General features: G+C 38.7%; 2 protein-coding genes across 4 annotated transcripts in view; both read right to left on the reverse strand.

Moving 5' to 3' along the window:
* Window positions 1-463: 463 nt before the first annotated feature.
* On the reverse strand, window positions 464-6,229 carry LOC103465292 (probable nuclear hormone receptor HR38). Its single transcript, XM_008409963.2, has 7 exons — window positions 6,010-6,229; window positions 3,653-4,491; window positions 2,778-2,907; window positions 2,240-2,403; window positions 1,943-2,145; window positions 1,669-1,847; window positions 464-1,575 (listed from the first exon to the last, which is right to left on the reverse strand). The coding sequence occupies exons 2-7, from the start codon at window positions 4,487-4,489 to the stop codon at window positions 1,313-1,315; spliced, it is 1,776 nt and encodes a 591-aa protein (XP_008408185.1). The 5' UTR covers window positions 4,490-4,491; window positions 6,010-6,229; the 3' UTR covers window positions 464-1,312.
* A 6,460-nt stretch (window positions 6,230-12,689) lies between these two features.
* dgkab (diacylglycerol kinase, alpha b) overlaps window positions 12,690-21,726 on the reverse strand; it is a 22,089-nt gene continuing 13,052 nt past the window's right edge. For all 3 annotated transcript variants that reach the window (XM_008409970.2, XM_008409969.2, XM_008409971.2), the window contains exons 7-24: window positions 21,472-21,546; window positions 21,263-21,379; window positions 20,537-20,654; window positions 20,316-20,404; window positions 18,747-18,857; window positions 18,562-18,660; window positions 18,441-18,491; window positions 17,346-17,419; window positions 16,847-16,921; window positions 16,683-16,768; window positions 16,509-16,598; window positions 16,275-16,435; window positions 16,087-16,151; window positions 15,706-15,796; window positions 14,771-14,948; window positions 14,561-14,681; window positions 14,220-14,280; window positions 12,690-13,719 (exon numbers count right to left, since the gene is read on the reverse strand). In XM_008409970.2, the coding sequence (XP_008408192.1) occupies window positions 13,639-13,719; window positions 14,220-14,280; window positions 14,561-14,681; window positions 14,771-14,948; window positions 15,706-15,796; window positions 16,087-16,151; window positions 16,275-16,435; window positions 16,509-16,598; window positions 16,683-16,768; window positions 16,847-16,921; window positions 17,346-17,419; window positions 18,441-18,491; window positions 18,562-18,660; window positions 18,747-18,857; window positions 20,316-20,404; window positions 20,537-20,654; window positions 21,263-21,379; window positions 21,472-21,546 (1,743 nt within the window). In that variant the 3' untranslated portion in view covers window positions 12,690-13,638. The remainder of the gene's footprint in view (window positions 13,720-14,219; window positions 14,281-14,560; window positions 14,682-14,770; window positions 14,949-15,705; window positions 15,797-16,086; window positions 16,152-16,274; window positions 16,436-16,508; window positions 16,599-16,682; window positions 16,769-16,846; window positions 16,922-17,345; window positions 17,420-18,440; window positions 18,492-18,561; window positions 18,661-18,746; window positions 18,858-20,315; window positions 20,405-20,536; window positions 20,655-21,262; window positions 21,380-21,471; window positions 21,547-21,726) is intronic.

The following is a 21,726-nucleotide window of genomic DNA, read 5'->3' on the forward strand; positions in this document are numbered from 1 at the left end:
TGTTTCTTCATGGTGGCGTGACAGGGACTCACTCCTTTTAGACAAATTAATCCATCCATTTTCTTTCACCCTTGTCCCTCAGTGGGGTCAGGAGGGTTGCTGGTGCCCATCTCCAGCTAGCGTGCCGGGCGAGGGGCGGGGTCACCCTGGACAGGTTGCCAGTCTGTCACAGGGCAACACAGAGACACACAGGACACACAACCATGCACACACACTCACACCTAGAGGCAATTTAGACAGACCAATTAACCTGACTGTCATGTTTTTGGACTGTGGGAGGAAACTGGAGTACCCGGAGAAAACCCACGCATGCACAGGGAGAACATGCAAACTCCATGCAGAAAGACCGGAGCCGGGAATCGAACCCAGAACCTTCTTGCTGCAAGGCAACAGCTCTACCAACTGCGCCACTGTGCAGCCCTGACAAATTAATCAAAATAGGAAAAACAGGAAACCAAGAAAATCAAGAAAGACAGATGAGTGTTCATCTTAAAGAAGCTTAACAAAGAAATGCATCTTGAGGTCACAAACTGCAATGATAATTTCAGGCTTTTCTACAGATCTTAAGGTGCCAATAATTGTGGAGGGTGTTGTACAATACTCATTTTATTTTATGTCTGTCGTGAACGAGGGGGGGCACATAATGTTAGTTAGAGGTTAAAGGCTTATAAAGGCACTTTGTATTTATATCCTGAACATCATCTAGTTTCACTGTTGAAGCACAAACATGTTGCAGCCACTGTGAAGGAGTTTACCAACAAGCTGCTCCAAAAAGGCAGCACAGACCTTTTTATTTAGCTTAAGGCGAGAAGGTTCATATATGACTGTATCAAAATAAAAACTTTGCTCAATTTTGGTCCAAGACCTTCCGAGAAAGCACAAAAAGAATTATAATTTATGAAATGTATAAGGAAATATATCTGTGCTAAAGCTAAAGTTTTAAAGTTTCAGAGTGGGATCGTGAAGCAGTCTCTTAAGAAATTAGTGTTTCTGAGTACGCTGGAGCACCGCATTGCCGTCTTAAAAGCTGCAGAACACAATAACGCTAACACGTCTACCGTAGCAACAAAGTAAATTTACAAATCACAGAAAACATACTAAAAATATACTGATATAGTCTCGGCACTGATGTCGATCCCTTATAGTGCCATGAAACGTGTCATATTCACTTTCAAAATGCAATAGTAAAAAAAATGATGGTCTCTTAGAGAATATCATGCATGGTAGCCCACCAGTCAGTGTCTGATGTGGACAACCGTTCTTCTTAATGCTGCCATCTCGCCTCCTTGTCACACACATCCCAGTTTTTATTTTAAAAAGGAAGTGTATCCATAAAGATTTTTTCCACAATCGGAGGAGGAGGAACCAAGTCTTCCAGTTTCAAGTAAAAGATGCGCTGCCGGCCCTGAGTGCACAGAGTCCTCAGCTCTGGGAGCTTGCCCAGCAGACGAGACAGGTAGTTGGGTTGCGTCCGTGTCACTTCTGATCCAATTCCACTCATGTGTTCCCTTAAGCAGCTGATGAGGTTGCTCTGAAAGTCCTCTACTCTTTTGGGCTCCTTCAGGCCATGGCGATCTAGGCATAAATTACGCTCCAGTCAAGATTTCAGCCTTAACTTCAAATGTTTTAATCAACCAAAGTTTGCCTCTCTGAAAAGGAGGAACTCACCGGTGATGATGACAAATGCCGAAAGACAGGCGAACAGAGAGATGTCTAAGTTCATGCGATGAAGGCTCTGTGAGAAATCCATGATGGAGTCGATCCAGCCACCAAAGCTGTTGGCGCACTGCTGCCGGTGGAGGACCAGGCCGTTGCAGAAGATCAGCTTGTTCTTCTCTGGTTTCGACCTGAACGGTTTTAAATGATTAAAACAATTAGAGCACTGAAATGGCAAATATTTAAAACACTCAGTTTGATTTGAAAGTGGAGAAATCTAACCAACCTGTACGCAACACGAAGAATAAAGAGCTCCACAAAGGCAGACTCGAGAAGAAGCTCCTGGTCCTCGGCACAGAAGTCCGTGAAACCTGGGATGGTCTGAGCCCAGTTTCTTATGACATCCAAGGCACCGGTCAGCAGGTCGTAGAACTGCTGGATGTCGCCGGCGTCCTCCTTTTCTTTCAGACCGTCTGACCTCTCCTGATACTGCAGAGGAACAAAAGAAGATTGATAAATATCTCTAAACTCAAAAGGTCGTATGAAAGGAGAAGTTTGGGTCAAGCAAAAACCACGAGCTTACCTTGGAGTAGTCGAGCTTTTCGATGCCCGGGTCAGAGTCCAAATGAGCCCTGATGAGAGAAGCGATGAGGTTCACGCTGGGAGTCGTTGTCGAAGTCTCAACCGTGGTCTTGGGTTTAGACGGTAGGCGACCCCTGCGACCTTTGAGGCTGTCTGTGCGAACAACTAAAGGGACAAGGAGAAGAGCACACATGTATGAGCATTACATGTCACCTGATACATACTTCAGACGACTTCAGTATCGGTTTCAGTGCTCCCTTCAGCTGGCACTGTAAAGCTCAAGTTGCACATGGCTTTGGTTTCCAAAAACTGCCACTGCAAATCTCAGGTTTGTTGTCATTATGCATTGGATGCAAGGTTTTCAGTCCTCTGCTCTGCATGTTTAAGGGGTTTCCTAATACACTTCTGTTGCACTTGACGGCACTTTGAGAAAGAACTGCAGTCGTTTAAATCAGGTTTGCCGGGAGTCCAGACAACCAAGATTGAAAACCGCTGCATTAGACCCCCGAACCCTTCAGAAGAGTCTGACGTCGCTTTACCTTCTTTGACCATTCCAACTGCAAGACACTTCTGGAAACGGCAGAACTGGCATCGGTTTCTCCTCCTCTTATCCACCGGGCAGTCTTTATTGGCGAGGCACACATACTTTGCATTTTTCTGCACAGTTCGCTGGGGAACAAAAGACAAAAAGCATTACTACCAGATCTCGCAGAGACAACTGTGTATAGCAGCATGCTATTAATAGCAAGTTGCTATGGAAAGCAAACATTACTGATAGCGACATGCTATCAGTAATGTTGGCATGCAATACCAAACAGTTTCAGTTTGCTAGTGATTACTGTATGCTAATTGGCAATGTTTTCTATTAATAGTGTTTCTAATTAGCAACATGTAAGGAAATTGGATAGAAGCAATGATAATATAAATAGAATATGTATCTAGACTCAGTTAGACTTTCTCTTTCCTTGTGCTTTGTTCTCTTTCTCTACTTTTCAACTCAATACCTGAATATTTCCAGAGGAACATTTTGCCTTTAGACCAGTGTTGTGAGAGCATGTTTAGATTTAATTAATATTATTGTTGTTATTACAACATTATTTAATACCAAAGAGCCATTAGCTGAAATGCAGTGGATTATGATCTGGATGTGTCCATCCGTTCCTATGTAAAGTTTCTGCCGTTTTCCCACAAAGCATCTTTAAAAACTGTGAATCTGCTGCAGCATATAGACCTAATGCATAAAGCCCATACTACAGACTGAAGTGCTGTGTAACGCAGGTTTTATTTTATGTTAACTGTATTCATATTGCACAGGTTATTAACACGTTGTGCGTCAAGTCTTCTCTCCTCTGCTGCTTGTTTGTCGAATAAGTCCTACATAATAAACCAGATGAAAGCTTAATTTCTTTCTCACCTTGAAGAAACCTTTGCATCCCTCACAGGTACGAACTCCATAGTGCTGGCAAGACGCGTTGTCACCACAAACTGCACAGCGACCCTCACTGGATCCAAGGCTGGGGGTTTTCTGAGACATCATAGCCTCCTCCAGCGCTCTCGGGCTCTCCAGCCGTCCATGGTCCAGGGACAGGGGGGGGCAGTGAAGTGGGGAGACATGCTGATGTTGTGAGAGATGAAAGAAGCCATCTTCCTGACAGGATGGTGGATCCTGATGTTGACCCAAAGGAGAGTGCTGCTCCTGTGCATTGCTGAAGGTAAAAAATGAAAACTGCTGCGCCATGGCGGCCTTCCCAACAGAGGAGGGGAGTGCTGGGGGGAAGGGGCTGAAAGGGGAATCCCAGACAGCTGCAGACTCGGTCTGAAAGCCTGGTGTTGGAGGAGAACCAGCGCCATAGATGGGACTTCCATAATAATCGGATCCACACGATGAGTGTGTTTCTTCGAGACAGCTGAGAGAAAAGGATCCTGGGTAGCAGCCATACACTTGAAGATCATCCAGCTTGAAGGCTTGGTTCTGCATCTGTGGGTTGGGGCTTTCAGCTGCAGCAGCATGGCTGTATGAAGCTGCAGAGGCAGGAGGGGAAGTGGTAACCTTGCAGGAGTAAGCATCAAACTCCCCAATGTAACCATTTCCCATCAAAGTGTTGATGCTAGGCAGTGAGGATGATGACAGCTGGTCCTTTTGGCCAGAGATTTCCATCGCCAGTTTGGCACTGAGGTCAGGATTTAAGAGCTCAGAGCTGAAGAAGTTGTCATAGGGCAGAGATGCATACTGGGCTTGTACACAGGGCATCGCTAAGAGACAGGAGGCAATTGAAAATAGATGTTAGTTGTCTCTTAGCTCAAACATAAATGCTATTTTGTTCATATGTTGCAAAAGCAACACTCTGCTCTGAGATATCTGAAGGTTTTTCAATGTATCTTAATCAAACGTCTATTTTTCATATTATGGCTACGCTCTGGGTATTAAGTTTTCCTTTCACAATAAAGGTACAGCTTGACCAATGTATTTTTCCTGAATTCATTTGATGTCGTTTTAACCAGAAGTCAGTAGCAGCAGACTGACAGTCAGTCTGAGCCTACGACTAAAGTTTACTCCAAGTCAAAGAAACTGGTGCCGCTCTACCGTTGTCTCAAGATGAAGGATTGATACAAATTCAATAACTCAATAACCAGTTTACAAATAGAAACTGCATAATCTATCTATAAGATTCTACTGTATTTGCATGGATTAGATTAGTTTGATTTCTAGTTAATTGGAAGCTAACTAGAACTATTTGTCTTGTAAAGTGTGTTAAGGTGTAAATAAGCTCAACATTGCAATTGAAAAACTGAAAGATATAACAATATTTTGTATTATTTAGGTTTATAACCTTCCCTTTGTGCCCATGTAAACAGTAGCCAACGTTAGCGCCTTGAAGGTGCTCTGCTTCGTTTCACCAAACATGCCATTTCTCTTGCCTAAGGCCCTATCACTCCTCTCTGGAAAATGCAGACGGTGGTCCGGCAGATCGCTCGGATACTGTCAGATATTGTGTTACCGGCTGCTAATGCTTTGAAAACCTCCTTCAGTAGAGGGTAACCCTCTTTCACAGCAGCCGTACCATGGAGTGTTGCAGATTGCATTTCATGTCTGGCGTAGTGCCAGTTAGAGTGAGAAAGGTGGTGAAGCCTGTTTGAGCATACGTGTAACTACAGCTAAACAGACATGCATCCACAAGCCCCCTAATTTCAACATTTGTATTGTTTTTTGATGGGTATCAGATGCCAAACTAGTAGAGGGCTACTGTTTCTTAAAAAAAAAAAAGATTCAAACTTAAAGAGATAGTTAGATTTGCATAAACGTCTAAAAAATGATAAACAACATTAATTTTAGATTTGCTGGCCTAGTTTTATGTATTAAATACTTCAATTTTATTCCTGTTTTACAACTCATAACTGGTTTATAAAGTTTGTTAAATTTGCTAAAGTGGTCTGTCTGGTTTTCAGTAGCTTCATAGTTAAATTAACTTGTCTTGTTTCAGTTTGTCTTGTTTTACAGATACATTATTCAGGCTGAAGTAAGTCAAACAACCTGACTAAACATGATAATAACGCTGTACTACTTTGTTAAACTGGATCAGTCTTGACTAGGTAAACCTTACAGCCTTAACAAAGCGTCTAAAACGAATCTTTTAAAAAAAATACTTCAACTATTATTCCACATTCCAAATCAAAGTTATTCCAACTTTAAATTATGACATAACTAGCAATAAAAGTGTAAACAAGCTAGCTTAACTTACAGGCTCCTGTACGAAAAGTACTTTCACTCACCTGTTCTTTGTGAATATCCGGATTCTGAAACGTTTTTATCTTTTAAAACTGAAGAATCAGATGAAATCACCTCTGTCAGCTGCTGTCGGCACACCCACCCATTCAGGCACACACTCTGCCACACACACGCTGGGTCAGAGCAGTCGGCTTCATACACTCTTGTTTTATTTTGGCCGCATCGACAAAAAGGCGGGCCAATGCCCAAAAATGGTGAACGGGACGGTAGAACGTTCCGGGGGCGCAGCCAATCAGCATCGAGACGCAGACGTTGTTCGTGGTGACGCACGCACGGGATTCCATTGACGCAAGAACCGAGAGTGAACGTTGGTCTAAATATAGCCTGCGGCGTTCACATGGGCTATTACTGAATGAAAAAAATGCTAAAAATAGCCTTAGATAGGAGGTGAAGACGTTTTTATCTGGAAATTTAGCTTTAATGCACGTGTGGGGTATGTTATCACGGATTAGACCGGGAAACAACCGCTTTCTTTCTAATTTGGATAAGGGATTGTCGTCTGTCAAAAATTAAACTGTCAACTCTCCAAAAGAGATCACAGTTACCTAAGACGATTTCACGTTCATTTTCTTTTTATATTACACTTTGTGTTTATACTTGTACGCATTATTGAGGGGAAAAAAGCCAAACTGTGCAAGACCAGTCCACCTTATGCATTACAAAATAAATTATATACGTTATCTGCTTTATTTATTTGTCATTATAGTTGTAATAGTTGTGATTCTAGTCATATGGACCACTCAAAGCACTTTATAGTGGAACATTGTTCTCCCAAATACACACATTAGTGGGCAATATGGGATTGAGTGTCTTGCCAAGTGGCATGTCAACATTTAGCTGGGTGTAGGGATTGAACCCACAACCTACCATAATGTTTTTTAATTAATATTAATTTAGGAAAGGAGACAAGTTTGAATTATGTATTTATATCCATCTCCTTTTATTCATGTTTACAATATGCTGCCAAACATTTTCATTAACCCATCCACGAAATGTCCTGGAAAATAAGTGCTCTACAGTCTACTGTCTGTGGTAACGAAACAAAGTGGGAGAGAAAGGAAGCAACAGCAACAAAGTGGTAAGTTGTATAAAATCACAGAATGTTGTCATATGGATGCTGAGACGCAGAAGTTCAGAAAAACATGGATGAGGGAGTTTAATATTGGAAAACGTGACTGATCTGCACAGAGCTTAACCTCAAATAGACAGAATATCTATGAGATAAACTATTAGCTGGACCGTCATGTCCAACATCAGTGTCTGACCACACAAAGGCTCTTCTGGGGTGTCATTCAAGTTAAGATGTTCCAGAAGGTCACCGGTGATACTTTTGGCAATATAGTGTACTTTTTTATATCTTTATAGCCATTCACGTTGTTCTGTTAGTTCCCAGCATAAAAATATTAATATTTTTAGAAAGTTATGACTCGCATTACTGGTATTCTGGTGTATTTTTCTTTATTTTTCATAAACAAAATAATTGCACTTGCCTCCTCTTTGTGTTTAATCAAGATTACTTTTAAATTATGCATTTAATTTAAAATAATTTGATTTGTTTACTGTTGTTTTTAAACTGCACTTAAATTTATTTCACACTATCTTCATGAGTCTTCCCGCTGGGCACTGAGTTCTGGACTAATTTCCAAAGAGCTAACTGTGATGACACCTTGTCTTGCCTAAAGAGCAAAGTACAAGACTGACCTAGTGGTACATCCAAAAGCTTAATCTACCATTTAAGTTCTTATGAAATTTGGAATGAATAGCAACATTATGCTCGCTAAATGGACCTTAATGAGAGACAGAGTCTGATGCCATGTGCAATAGAAATAAAGATCCTTACTTTGACTTCCAAAGTATGAGAACTACAAGCATCTGTAGTGAAGAGATGCCATCGGTACTAAAATGTCATCATTGGAAAATCTGTACAATGGATGTGACAGCCGCAGCTGCTGACATCCATTTGTCAGCATCAATTTAAGTCTCACCTAATACCCCCTATGTCATAACATCTCCACAACAACCAGACAAACCAACACTTGTATCAAGACTTCACCCCTCTCTGGGGACATTTGGGTCCGGTCCAGCTTGTGGAAAAAAAAATAGAGTCGTCTTTTAGAGAAGCCTCGGAGAAGTGCAACCTACTCAGACAGTCTGTTGCTGGATGTAATTATAGGAGTTTGAGTGCAGCACTCTCTGTACGCAGCAAACACGTGAGACATATTATCTTTCTATCCTTTTGCTCTGGCTCATTAGAACAAGCAGAGATCTTGGTGTGCGCACATTTCACACCATTCCTGTTGTGAAGTTGGAGTATCACATGGTCAAGTACTTTTATAAGTGATATTATCATATTAACTGAGATTACTCTCCTGAAAGTTACTAACTGCAGGTAATTATCTTAGTGTAATATCTTGGCCTGGCTGTCAAGTCTTCAGTGCTGTGATGATGGGGTGTCGATAACTCTCAATGAGGAGTTCCTAAATAGTTACCATATGTTTATTTGTCTGTCAGCTTAAGTTAAATGCAGGGAAGCAGTCCTCTAGTATAAAGTTTTACAGTTTAATCAGTTCAAATCTTGCTTGTTTACCTGGATAATATCAAATGCCTCATCGCACTTTTTAGTAAATGTATTTCCAATGGGGTTTTCATCGCCAAATTTACACAAGATTATCACCTGAAATGACTTTACCCTTCCAAAATCTTTATTCCTTAACTTATTCTTAAAGCGCAATGACACAGGGAATAAGCATTGAACATATAAACCATTTCAAATTAGTCATTTTTAATTTAGAAAAATCAGTCACCATCTGTCCAAGAAACCTCTGATTTACTCCTAATGGACAGCCTATTATAACAATACCATAATTGATCAAGGCATAATTGCAGTTTTCTTGTTGTAAAACAAAACTTAGGATGTTTTACTGAGTCTTGTTGGGCCATAATCTGGAAACGAAAAGAACATAATTTCACTGTAAAACAGATTTCTGATATAGGAGTCATAATAATAATCAAAACATTCAGTCAAGTGCAAAAGACCGCAAGCAGAAACCTTTAGAATCACTTTAAATTAGTATGTGCAGCGTTTTTGTAAAGTATCTCTGTGTATGTTCACTGCAAAAGACTTCACTGCTGAAGAAAAAAGCATGTTGAAGCACATTTGAAGGTTGCTCCAGAATATTTAGATAAAATATGAAATAATGGCAGTGATTCCTGAGAATAGGGACAAAATGGGTTTTAATTTTCCCTTCTTTTTTGTGTTATTTCTCAACCTTATGTATACAAATATGACAAATAATGTTTTGGAAATGTAAAGATGCTAAGGTGCAGGCTCCCAGTTGCAACATTTAAAAAAAAAAATGTAATTTTTAATCGACATGACCCAGAACTTTGTCATCACCATCTGACAAAAATAAATATAAAAAATAATTTTTAATGACCCTGTTAGTGACATTTTTACTCATTTTACAGACAAATGCTTCTCAAGAAACAAGATAAATATTATTTAAAACAAAAAACAACAAAAAGTCCATCTGACAGAGTTGACAGTGCATGATGGAGCACTGTCCATCACTAGTTTGGTGACAAACTAGTGAGTAAAATGAAATACTTGGTACATGAGAAGTAATGCAATTTATGTAAAATACATTAAAATTAATTAATTGCACATTTAAGTGAGACTTGACAACAATTTCACTGAAAGAGTCACAAAAACTCTGATGGAGTTGACATCTGACGGAGTTGACAAAAAGCCAAACTACCTCAATTTATATGATGTTATTCTGAAGGAGGCCATATTGTAGCTCATCAGGTCCATGAAATCTTTACATTTTACCAAAATTAAGCTTTTATTTCACAAAATTTCATCAAAGTTTTGTAAATTGTCAGTTATGGTGCTGACACATCATGGTTGTGACAAAAAACTTAGGAATAAAAAGAAGAAAAAAACTAAAGAATAACTTAAGCGAACCAGAGCTAACTAGCCCTCTCAGCAAAGGAAGAGAAAGGAAGTGGTCATGAGGTCCTCAGAAATTCTGGTGCCTCCCAATAATGCCTGATTTTTTTTACATTATTTTCATTTCTGACGGTGTTGACAAAAACTAGGGACAAATTTCAATGGAGTAGGAAAATATATAAAAATGCTTTTTAATTCAATTTATTGATACTATTATAATTATTTATATGAATACTTATACTTAATTGTCATAATATATAATTTTTGTATTTTTAAAATTGTTTTAAACTATTATAATGTATTGAGTTCTGCTCCTGGACAAGGGATTTTACAGGCATCATCCACCGACTACAATGTTTAAAATAAAAAAATATTCAGCAAATACCTGGAAAATATACATTGTTGTGCTCACATGACCCAGGTTAGTTTATTTAGATATTTGAAAAAATTATATTTTGTGTATATTTTATTCAAATTTTGTGCTTTATCCATAGGACCTGTTTTGTCCCTATTCTCAAGAATCACTGACTGGTACAATAATGTTTAATCAGATGTTTGGATGGTCATCGCATATTTCTTGTTTCTACATCAAACATCAAACTAACACTGAGGTTCAAAAGTAAAACCAACAAGATGTGGGACTGCCTTTCAGCATCATGCCAGAATCTTAAGCCAAAACCTTAAACTGGTTTCACAGAAAGAAAACAAAGCTGATAGAACGGAGCAGCTGATTTTAATTCAGTTGAAATACAAAGAAAAACCCAGAAATCTGAGTCAATTTGTGTGGAAAGATGAGTAAAAATCCCAACTAAACACGTGCCACTTGTATAACCATATAGGAGAGACCTTGAAGCTGTGAAGCATCAACAAAAGCTTTTTCTGAAAAGTATGAATTACTTAGTTTGCTACCAGTATCTGATATAAATTTCATGTCAATAGGTCTACTAGAAGTATATGTATGGAAAGATCAGGCATCGTTTCTCTGCATCATCTACCGTCCTTCATGTAAGAGCCTCCTCCTTTGATCCTGGCAGCCGCATCGCTCTGAACCTCTTGGGTTTTTACCTCACTATTGTGGATTACAGCCTTCCTGCTCTTCCTCCCACACTGCTGCGAAGCCTGCCTCGCTGTGGGCTGCAATGTTTGTAATAAGATTTCACCAACTCCAACTTAGAATTTCATTAAGTGGGCAGCACACGAGGTTATGCCTCCCACATGCATTCACTGATGAATAAATGCTCAACTCAGTGAACTGATTCAGCCGCTGCTAACTTATGATATACTGCATACTTTAATTGAGCGTGCATCTAAACTTTGAAATTTCTGGGAAACTGAAAGCTTTCTAAAAAGTGTGAAAATAATAAATGTATAGCTTTAAAAGTGACAAACTAGGGGTGTCCAAAGTGTGGGCTGGGGGCCATTAGAGGCCCTTGAAATTATTTTGTTTGGCTCCTAACCACAAGTCTAGAATGGTAAAAAATTGGGCCAACAAAAAAACAAAACAATTGATGACCCAATAAAAATGACAAATTGTCTATTTTTCTTTTAATGAGGTAACAGTCCAAATGACTTTTTATGTTTTGGATCTATAATGATATACAGATTTTATTTAAAAAAAATTGTGTTATTGTTGAGCAGGTAAAGCTAAAAAAATAAAAAGTAAAGAAAAAAAATCACAACCTAATTTCTGTATTTTTAGTTTAATGAATTTTGTGGCCCACCAGTAATTTAGATTTGCTACTTTTGGACCCTGGGCAAAAAGTTTGGACACCACTAATAGACCCTGAATAAAATATGCAATCAACAACCAATATAGCTGGTAAACATTCAGTAAAAATGCATGGGTAATTTAACATGTAAAAGTTGTTTCTTTAATTTTAACACATCAGAGATCAAATCTAATGCATTAGTGAACTTCTAGTAACAACAGGGTAAATAAATGTAAGAAATTTGTAAAATTATTTCAATCTTCCTCTGACAAACCCCATCTTTAATTTGAGTCAATTTCTTTCAAAGTCATAAGGACCCCTAGCAATTCATTACAAAGAAATTTAATATATTTATTTTTCTTTTTTAAGTTGGTCAAAGTTCGCAGGAATTTATTACTAATCTTTAAATTCTTGTCTGCCTGAGCACAGTTATGACATGACAGGTTTGTCTGACATTAATGGTGATCTTACATCCTGTGCAGCACTTTGCTCAACTAACAATGTCCTTAAGGAAAAAACTTTGACTCGTCAACAGTGACGTAAAAAAAAAAAAAAAAAGAAAGAAATCCAGAGTGGCATGTTGTGGTCGCCATGGTAACCATCAAACCCATACGTGACTCCAACTCTCTGCTCGCCATCTGTAAGAAAGGACTAATTGCTCTCCTGTTGACAAAAAAAAATTGTTGAACAATGTATTGAGAACGGATGTTCACAAAACTAAAAAATAAAAAAAATTTTTAGTCTGGGATTCTTTTCCTGCATTGTTTGTTTTAGCGTATAGGACGAAGCTGCTTTTGTAAAACAGTATTTTCAGTGCTGTTTAAACATTTGTACCAAAGGAGACAGTAAAGGTGACCATCCATGTTTGAAGCTGTGGTGATGTATGAAAGAATGAGGCAATGCAGAGTCAAAACGGGATGAATTCAAGGACTGGAAGGAAGAATGAAACCATTACCAGCTGTCTTAATCCAGCTGGTAATGATTTTAGTACACCTTTCACATCTGACGTTGCACCAGCTTCATTGAAAAGGAAAACAAACACCAGAAACATTCAAATGACAGATACACAGATTGATATTTAAAATTATACATAAATGCACACACACTCACAAGTGCACAAGTAACCTATGTAGACAAAACAGGACTTGCATTTGATTGATAAGAACAAATAATTTACAACGTTCCAAAAAAACAAAAAAAAAATCACATTTTGGCTTCATTCCTCCACATTTTGGCATTGGTTAATTTCCAGAAATATTGGATGTTTTTGTAAAAGAGCGTCACAATCTTGTTGACTTTGCAAAAGTAAATCATTAAGTAATTTACATCCATGAACGCATACAACTCGTCTAATTTATACTAAATAAAATATGGAGGAATGCCGTTTTATAAAAGCAACATTTAAGCAAGCTCTACCCTTTAAGCAACAAAACCTAGACATTTAGTAGATTAGTCGCAGAGTAAAAATTGGCAACGCTGTTGACTTTCCTTATTTTAAAGGGATAAACACTGACGGTGCGTTTTATGAAGAGTGATCGAGCTCCCGGGAGAACCTGGAGGCCGAGACAAAGCCGCTTCACTACAAGCTGCATTGAGAACAGAGGAAACCTGACAATACACCACTGTAAACATTTTTTTTTTTACCACAAACCATTATCACAACATAAAATAGACACAGTGAACTCATATTCCTCTTTAGTGTAGGGAATATTTGACGGTTCCTTTTACAAACACAGGTTGAATTATATTTAAATTGGCACACAGAAGCAGCAATTCAGACTCAAGACATGCAAAGTTACATTTTTCTTTTCAAGTAGTTCAAGCGGGTAAAATAAAACCGTGTCAGGGAAAGAACACAAAGAACACATAGGATAAAACACAGTTACTTTTGTTCAGAGTTTAATACTCAGCTGTGAGCCCCTGCAGACCGGCCGACGTGGAAGATCTGACGGCTACTTGAATTGAAAGAAGCTGCTCGGTTTGGTCGGTGCAGCCATGAGCATAGCAGCTTGACTCTTGTGAGTTATCTGAATCTGGAAAGACAAGATGGGGCGACATTTTTGTGTCTACTTAATTAAAATATCTTTTTTTAAACCAACAGTGTGTGTTCTGAACTTTGTAGTAAAACTGCTTTGCATTTTGTCGTTGTTTGTGTGTCACTAAAATGCTTTGTGTTTTTCTCAGTGAGTCCCAATGTTATGAAAAACCCTTAAAGTAATCCTATTGCTAAGAAACTAATTTAGCAGTTTTGCAGCGATATTAATGTTAATTTTTGTTTCAATTTTTAAATTTGTTTTCTTTTTTCTTCTTTGCACACATTCCTCTAATTTCAGTTTTGTATTTGAGTGGTTATTTGTAGTATTGCCTTGTGATTTGTTCAATCTTTCAATGAAATTGTTCTTTGCTGGCTGCAAAACAAATTGCCCCTTGGGGAAATAAAATGTTTATATTATCACGTTACAGATATCAACTACTTTGTGTTGGTCTATCACATTAGAGCCCAACAGAAATGAGAACATTGATAGTTACTCGCCTCACACGGCGGCTGCATCCAGGGCTCCCCGTCAATCTGCATGGGCAGAGCTTTGGTTGTGCTGCACATGGAAATTAAAGACGGCAAAACTTAAACACAGTGTGTCGTAATATTATTTGAAAATACAGCAAAAAAGAGGACAAACCTACAAATCTCACAGTTGTAAGGAAATAAATCGGGTCCCAATCAGCATTTACTTATTTTCAGGATCAACAAAGCAAAGCAGCCTCAGAGGTGGAGGAAACAATAACTATGGACCATTTTGTTCATTCTGATGTCATCAATTGCTTTTAGGCCACAAATAAACTAACAGGAGCTCATTTTATCTTTAAGTTTCGAACCTGATGGTGATTTCGGAGGTCTGTGCCAGTCGGTGCCCGGCGCTCTTCAGTCCAGTGTAGATCTGTCCCATCTCCAAGACTCCTTCCAGCCCCACCACCTCGAAACGTTTATCGCTTATATCTAAAGAAAAGCGTAAAATAAACCCGTACAGATTTAAACGGGGTTTCTCGGATGCTGCTGGAGCTGAACGGTTGCTTACAGAGACTCACCTTGTGTGGCTGTTTTGAGAAGTTCATGGTCGGTGATGACTTCGCTGTGCACCGCTTCGGGCGCGGCTTCAATTTTCTTAGACTCACCCCAGAGGTTGGAGCCACCGTGCATGCTGGGTATGTTGAGGACGGCTATGCCCTCTAAAGAATTGCGCAGGTTCAGAGGTTTTCCACAGCACTATGGAAAGATAAACTCCAAATGAATCAAAGGTGATCCTGGGTGGGAGGTGCTAGCTTCTGTTTAGAGGGTTTAGAATCAATCTGTGTGTTTTTCACTCTGAGCTGATTTTGATTCTGAGCCATTTTCATTGAACTGTGTGTCAATTATGCTGTCCGATTAAACATATTGAACAGGATTGCAGATCCTAGAGGCTGTTCCTGACGGGGAAGGCACCAAAACCTCTCAAATATATGAGAACGTGCTTCTGTTTCTGGAGAAATATTCTGCTGCAGACACGATATATTTGGTATCAGTATTAGGTACGGTAACTAAAGGTGGGCATATCAATACAAAATGTCTATAATAACAAATAACAATACAGTACTCAGATTCCCTGTTGAAATTTTATTTTATATTTGTAATGTAATTTGCTTTGATTTGCTCTCAGATTATTATATTTTTGCTCTTTGTTTATTTAGGAAACAATGCACACAAATTAGTTTTGTTTTTCTATTATTTTCTGTTTATCATGTTAAAGTATTTCATAGACACCTATAAACTATCAAAATTTTGTCCCAGGTTTTAACAAAAGAATTTAAAGGAAAAAAACACAAAAAGGTCAGCGGTTTGATGATATGTGACGTGACACTTAAATAACAGCTACTGGTATCGATTATACTGACCCCGTTTTTACTTCGTATGATATCAGAATGTCCCGTATCGAACGGCTCTAACTGTGAAAGCAGCAGAGTCTGATTTAAGTTCAAACTCTTACCGTAATATTCAGACAATCCTTCAGATTCTTGCAGGAGGATGAGAAGGACTCAGAAGTAGCAAACTCAAAGTACATAAGCTTGTTCTTCATTCTTGGAGAAAAAAAGAAAAGAGAAAATGTTTTAAATTGTTTCCCGATTCAGTTTTAATGTTCCAGTAACAGAGATTTACATGAAATGTTTACTTTTATTGTATTTAATGTAAACATAAATGACCAAAAACCAAATCCTGAACATGTTGAATCACAAGATGTAAAACAGAAAACCACGGCCTGATCCAGATGTAGTTCAGGATGCCACAGGATTGGTTGAATTTTGACTCATCTAAACCCAGAATAAAGAGGGTAACTGAGGATAACATCGCCTCTTATCAGAGTCCTCACCGGCTGTTGAACTTTTGTGGATGCTTCTCTCTCATGGAGTGAAAACGATGCGCAATGGAAGCATCCTGCACGCATGCACACACAGATTCACTTTTAATTAAAATCACATTTTAGCTCAAATCTACGAGCGCAGCAGCAACGGCTTGTGTTTAATCGAACTGCATGAATGAATGTGTGATGCCCCTCACCACTCCGATAGAGAAATAGTTATTCATGATCTCGTAGGGGACGGGATCGCCTGCATCCTGCGGGTTTTTCGGCGTCACCTTGATGCTCCAGCGATCCAGAGGGATCTGCTGACTGTCTTTAACCTCCTTCAGGACTTCCTTCAGGTCAGACCCCTCGTATCCTTGCCAGAGTTACAAGAAGAGTTTCAACTTTGAGCTACAGATGCTCGTAGCGGTGCATGTTTTGTTTTTTACCTCCTCCCCAGCGTAGGCAGCGAGCCATGTCGTTCCCAGTTCCCAGGGGAAGCACAGCAACCGGAGGATGCACGGAGATGCTCATTTTATCTGAAATCACAAGTATTTCATTATTTCTTTAAAGCATCAGCTCTTCCAGTCTTCTCTTGTAAAGTTAAGAGGGATTCATGGTACCTATAGCATCCAGGAGCCACCCGACTGTGCCGTCTCCTCCACACACCAAGATCTTGAATTGACGCAGATTTCGAAAGAAGTGCAGTCTAAAAGAAGAAATTTCCTGTAAAAAAATCCTTTAAAAGATGCGCATAATGAGCTTGCATATCGCTGGTTCACTGTACCCTCTACTGGGACCTCCGTTGCTTAAGTTGTAAACCTGACGTGGGTTCAGCAGGCCCTGAAACTTCCTGAGAACTCTGCACAAAACATCAGGCATGAAAACATCCATCAACTGAGGTCAGCCCACAGGACAAAGCAGCAACACAATAAGTAAAAACACAGAGGATCTATTCAATTACTGGTACATCTAAAAATTAATATTAGGAAAAAATTCAAAATATTTGTCGTTCGAAAGTGAAACTTATCAAAATTCATTACACAACGTGAAATATTTTGAGCCTTTTTTTTTGTCATTTTGATGATTATGACTTACAGAAAATCAAAACCCAAAATTGCATCAAAAAATTTTAACATTGTCAGAAATTTCAATATATCACCAAGTTTAGTTGCTGTAAGTTATTTCACTTTCTCACGTGACAAAAGAATTTTGACTTTCCTAATTTTTTAGATGAGCATGTTCACTCAGAGTTTGTTGAACTGAATTGTTTCAGAGCTGCTCACCGTTCGCCCTGCTTCCCTCCACTTTTAGGATTGACAAACACCAGCAGAGGATGAGTGTCTAGAATAGGAGCAATCTGGAAAAGGCAGAAGAAATTCAAATACTCTTCAGTAATCTGACAAGCACAGAATTAGTTAAGATTTTGGATAAATGTGTCAGTTTACATACAGCCACGGTCAGCAGCTTACATACACTTATTGAAATGTTCGTTTTCACAGAGCACATGTATCATAATATGCAGCTTTAGTGAGTTTCTAACACAAGAACTGTGCGGCAAAGCTAGAAATATTTTGGATTTTCCACAGTGCATAAAAATTATGAGCACAGACTCGAATACACCCCCACTAGTAACTGGACTGATGTTCTTCACCTCAGTCACAGCGTTTGTAGCTTTCAACAAGCTTCCAGAATATTTCTTATTACATATTTAACATTTTGTTGCCTTAAATAATTTTATTGACTTATTTCCAGTCTGTTAAATTGAGTTCAGAATAACTCCAGAAGTCTGTAAAAAAAGATTTATTCTTTTCAAAATTAGTTTTGGGATCTTTGTCCCATCAGAATATTTAGTGACGTCTCAGTTTCAAGCATTTATTTGTTGATTTGGAGTGAAGTGGAAGAACTTATACTGATAGTATTGAAACAAACTCTCAGCATGATTCTGCCACCGCTGTGCTTCATAGTTTATTCAGTGTTCTAAGGTTATAAAATCTCACTTTGACTCCTTAAATCATACTTCTTGTTACAGGTCAATCATTGCTTAAGCTTAAGCTTAAACGTGTTAATTTTGGAGGAGGTGCTTCTTTCTCAGCTGGTACCCTCCATGTCAAGGTTAAATTTGCATCACTGTGGACGGGAATATGACTATTTCAGCTGTTTGTAGTTTAATACACACCTAATGTCAGATGATTGAAATACAACATTGTATTTCAATCATTGTGTTGTTGGCGTTCCAACAACACAATGATCCCAAATGCAGAGGACAACTAATTTCAGATGGGAAAAAGAGGCTAAGATTAACAATAAAAGCTCTACCAGAGGCAGTGGTATTGGGATGATAAATGCAGCGATGCTGAACAGATTCAGCAGTACCAGACCTGCAGGATGTGGCCGTCAGGAGTGACGCTCAGCAGGTTGGTGTCTTCCTCCTGCAGCACCAACAAAAAGTTAGCTGCAAAGATCCTAAATGTAAAGCAAAAACGTGTTTTCTCGTTTTACCTTTGAGACGGGGTAGATGACCCACGGTGGCAAAATATGATCCTTCAGATCGCCACAGTCACATTTGGGTACGCCGGGCACAACGCACTCTTCGTGGCGCTTAAAAATAAACCAGATTTGGTAACTAAACACGACCACGTCTACTTTCAGGTTTTATGCCAAAGTATCCAAAGAATCGTCCTCACCATCTCCTGGCACCACACGCAGTGCTTCCCTGCTAAAGTTTTGATCTTCTTGAAGCAGACCTGACACTTACTGGCATTGCAGTCAGCTCTGATCCAGTCATGAGTTGCTTTCTGAAGTAACACAGAAGCATAACCGCTGAGTATTCTGCTGCATTTTCATTTTATTCATTTAAAAACTGCTAGGTCTAAGTTCATGTTCTAAATAAATGTTAAAACTGACTTAAAAGAGTCATTACAAGTCAGCTCTGGAGGGTTTGGACAGCTCAGGTTTTACATTTTTCAATAAACATTCACCTTGTAAAGATATGTGAAGAATGTGAACCACTCAAAAATAATAATTTTTTTCTAGAATCAGTTTTATCATTCACTGAAAAATCCAACACTCCATTGATTCATTGTGGGGAAAAACACCTTAATATCTTTGTCCAAGTCCCAGGACAGTATGTTGTCTTTTATTTTTAATTTAATTCCCAGTTTCAACAACAACCTTCACGGCAAAATTAAGAAAATAATACAGCAGAAAGAACATCATGAAACAAAGAAATAAAAAAATAAATGTATGACAAATCAACAGTTTTTAAAAGCAGGTTTATTGAACCTGCTTTTCATCTTGAATTTTTCTTTAACATTTCATAAAGTTGCAGTATAAATGGAGAGGTCTTTGACTATTTCTCTTTGCAAATTTTCTCTAAATCTACAACTTGTGAAGAGCCGGTGGTGGAGGCTCTATTTAACTAAATATCAATATAACAATAAGGTATGATTGATTGCATTTTCCTTGAATGATTGAACTCAATTTCCACAATAGAAACACTAAAAGCTCCAGTAAAAATCACATCAGAGCAAATCAGAGCTTTAAAACTCTGATCTGAATAAAATAGCAAAGCATAATTCCAAGAAATTCTTTAGTTTCATGTATTTTAGAGATTACCAGCAATTGTAACTATCATTTCTTAACATTGATTTTCTTATCAACTGAACGATTTAAATTAAATGTTAGATTTTTGCATGACTACAAAACAGTTTGTTGATTTTAAGCCTTTTTTTTTTCTTTTACATATTTTCACCAGCCGTGCCAACAAATGTTCCCACTGTAACACCATTAAAGCATGATGTTTCTAATACTCCTTCCTCCAGAAGACAAAGCACGTCTGTTCAGCCCACTGCTGAGGTCTGCAACATGACTCTGTAAAAACCTGCAAGCTGCGGCGCTGCTGACGCCACACGCTGAAAAGGAGACGGAGCAGACCATTGTCTGTCCTTATGCAGAATTAGGACATTTACCAGCTGCACAGAGCAGACTGTGCCAGCTGTAATCCGCACTTAAAAAACACTGATGGGTTGCACTGGCTGACTAATACACTATTATGTTCTCTGTAGTCAAAGTGCTTACAGACACTGTTGGGTAAGAAAAAAAAAAACAAGAAGTGAGGCGACAATACTGTCTGAAACACATCTGGAGCTGTGATTTAATACAAAACTGAAATTCACTTATAAACAAAGCTGGAAAGCAGAAATAAAACCAAACCGGTAAAAGTGGAAATAAAAAGTGAGGTTTGTGTTCCTTACGCCAATTTCCTCTTTGGTTTTGACGAAGGTCCGAGCGCATGGCTCAGGATTCTTGTTGGCACACTGGTTGTGGACAGTGTAAGCACAACCTACAAGATAAATAAAAAACAAACAAACAAACAAGAGAGCTGCTTACAGAAAAAACACGGACACATCAGCAGGCCAGTTAAGAAAACCCGAAGGAGCATGACTGCCCCCTGCCGGCATCTGCGATCTCTTACAGTTGCAGTAGAGTCCTTGCTTGCCGAGGCCGAGCAGCATGTTCTCACACACGCCGCAGTAGGTGGGTTTGTTGAAATGTTTCAGCCTCCAGATGTGCTGGCCGTCCTTCTCAGTCATCTGTGGGTGAGGAAGGAGGAGGGAGAAGCAAAGTTACTGACAAAAGAAAAACACTTGTGAAGAGTTGAGTCCTGAAACGAACCAGATCGAGGCCACGTGGAAGGAGCAGCTCAAGACATTAGAGTATTACCGAAACTGAATTCATTTCAGTAATTAAATTCAAAATGTGGAACTCATGCACAGTGTAATCTTTTTCAAATATAAAGACTTTCAGCTAATGAATGACTCAGTTTCTCAGACAATAAGAATATCACCTAAGATCTATAAAAAATGTTTTTTAATAACAAAATAACAGGTACCGTAGTATATGCCCCCCCGTACGTTATCTGGGCTTCTTCTGCAACTTTTCTCCCATTAAACATGAAAGCTCAAGCTGCACTTTTTCCATGACTGTGTTGGCCAAAACATAAAGAAGTCTGTTCATTTTTTAAAATCTATTTTTACTTGCCTTACTTAATATTTAAATGTTATGATAACCACATTTTCTCATTTCTATTTTTAAGCCATAGTCACCAAAATGAACCTAAATAAAAGTCTGGAGCATATCACTATGTTTGCAAAATTTGAGCTTTGCAAGTTTTACTGAAATAAATGGAAAAAGTGCTCACCCTCAGTCCAAGCAGCACAAGCAGAGGCACGTTGTTCATGCCTCCCTTGACCCATTCCTCCAGATTGACAGTCCCACTGTCGTCAACGTCTATTGCAGTCATCATGTCTTTGAGAACCTAAAACATAATTTTATCCAGTCATAAACAGGACACTTATACTTCATAGTGCACATATTAAGGGAAGCTAAGAATAGAAACAGAAGTTGTACTGGTCTCAGCTCAGTCACGTCCCAGCCCAGGTAATCAGCGGCTCGCATCATCTGCGCAATTATACGATCCACTTCCTGGAGATGAGACCACGAGTTTTTACATAATCTTATCCATCTCAGTGTGCAAAGAAAGACCTGACACAAAGATTAGATTAGAAACAAAAGCAGCCAAAACATCCAGTGTAGCCAGGAGTAAAAGTGGAAACAAAGTGCAACATTCCTCAATAGAAAAAACTAAAAAAAAAATAAAGATAT

This window comes from Poecilia reticulata, linkage group LG5 (genome assembly GCF_000633615.1).
Source record: "Poecilia reticulata strain Guanapo linkage group LG5, Guppy_female_1.0+MT, whole genome shotgun sequence".
Taxonomy (NCBI): Eukaryota; Metazoa; Chordata; class Actinopteri; order Cyprinodontiformes; family Poeciliidae; genus Poecilia; species Poecilia reticulata.

Excerpts from the sequence above, each read along its gene's own strand:
- LOC103465292 (XM_008409963.2), bottom strand. The coding sequence starts at position 4,489 with ATGCCCTGTGTACAAGCCCAGTATGCATCTCTGCCCTATGACAACTTC. Across the intron at positions 2,404-2,777 it reads AGTTGGAATGGTCAAAGAAG|TTGTTCGCACAGACAGCCTC; the intron begins GTAAAGCGACGT and ends TTGTCCCTTTAG. Across the intron at positions 1,848-1,942 it reads ATTCTTCGTGTTGCGTACAG|GTCGAAACCAGAGAAGAACA; the intron begins GTTGGTTAGATT and ends AAAACCGTTCAG.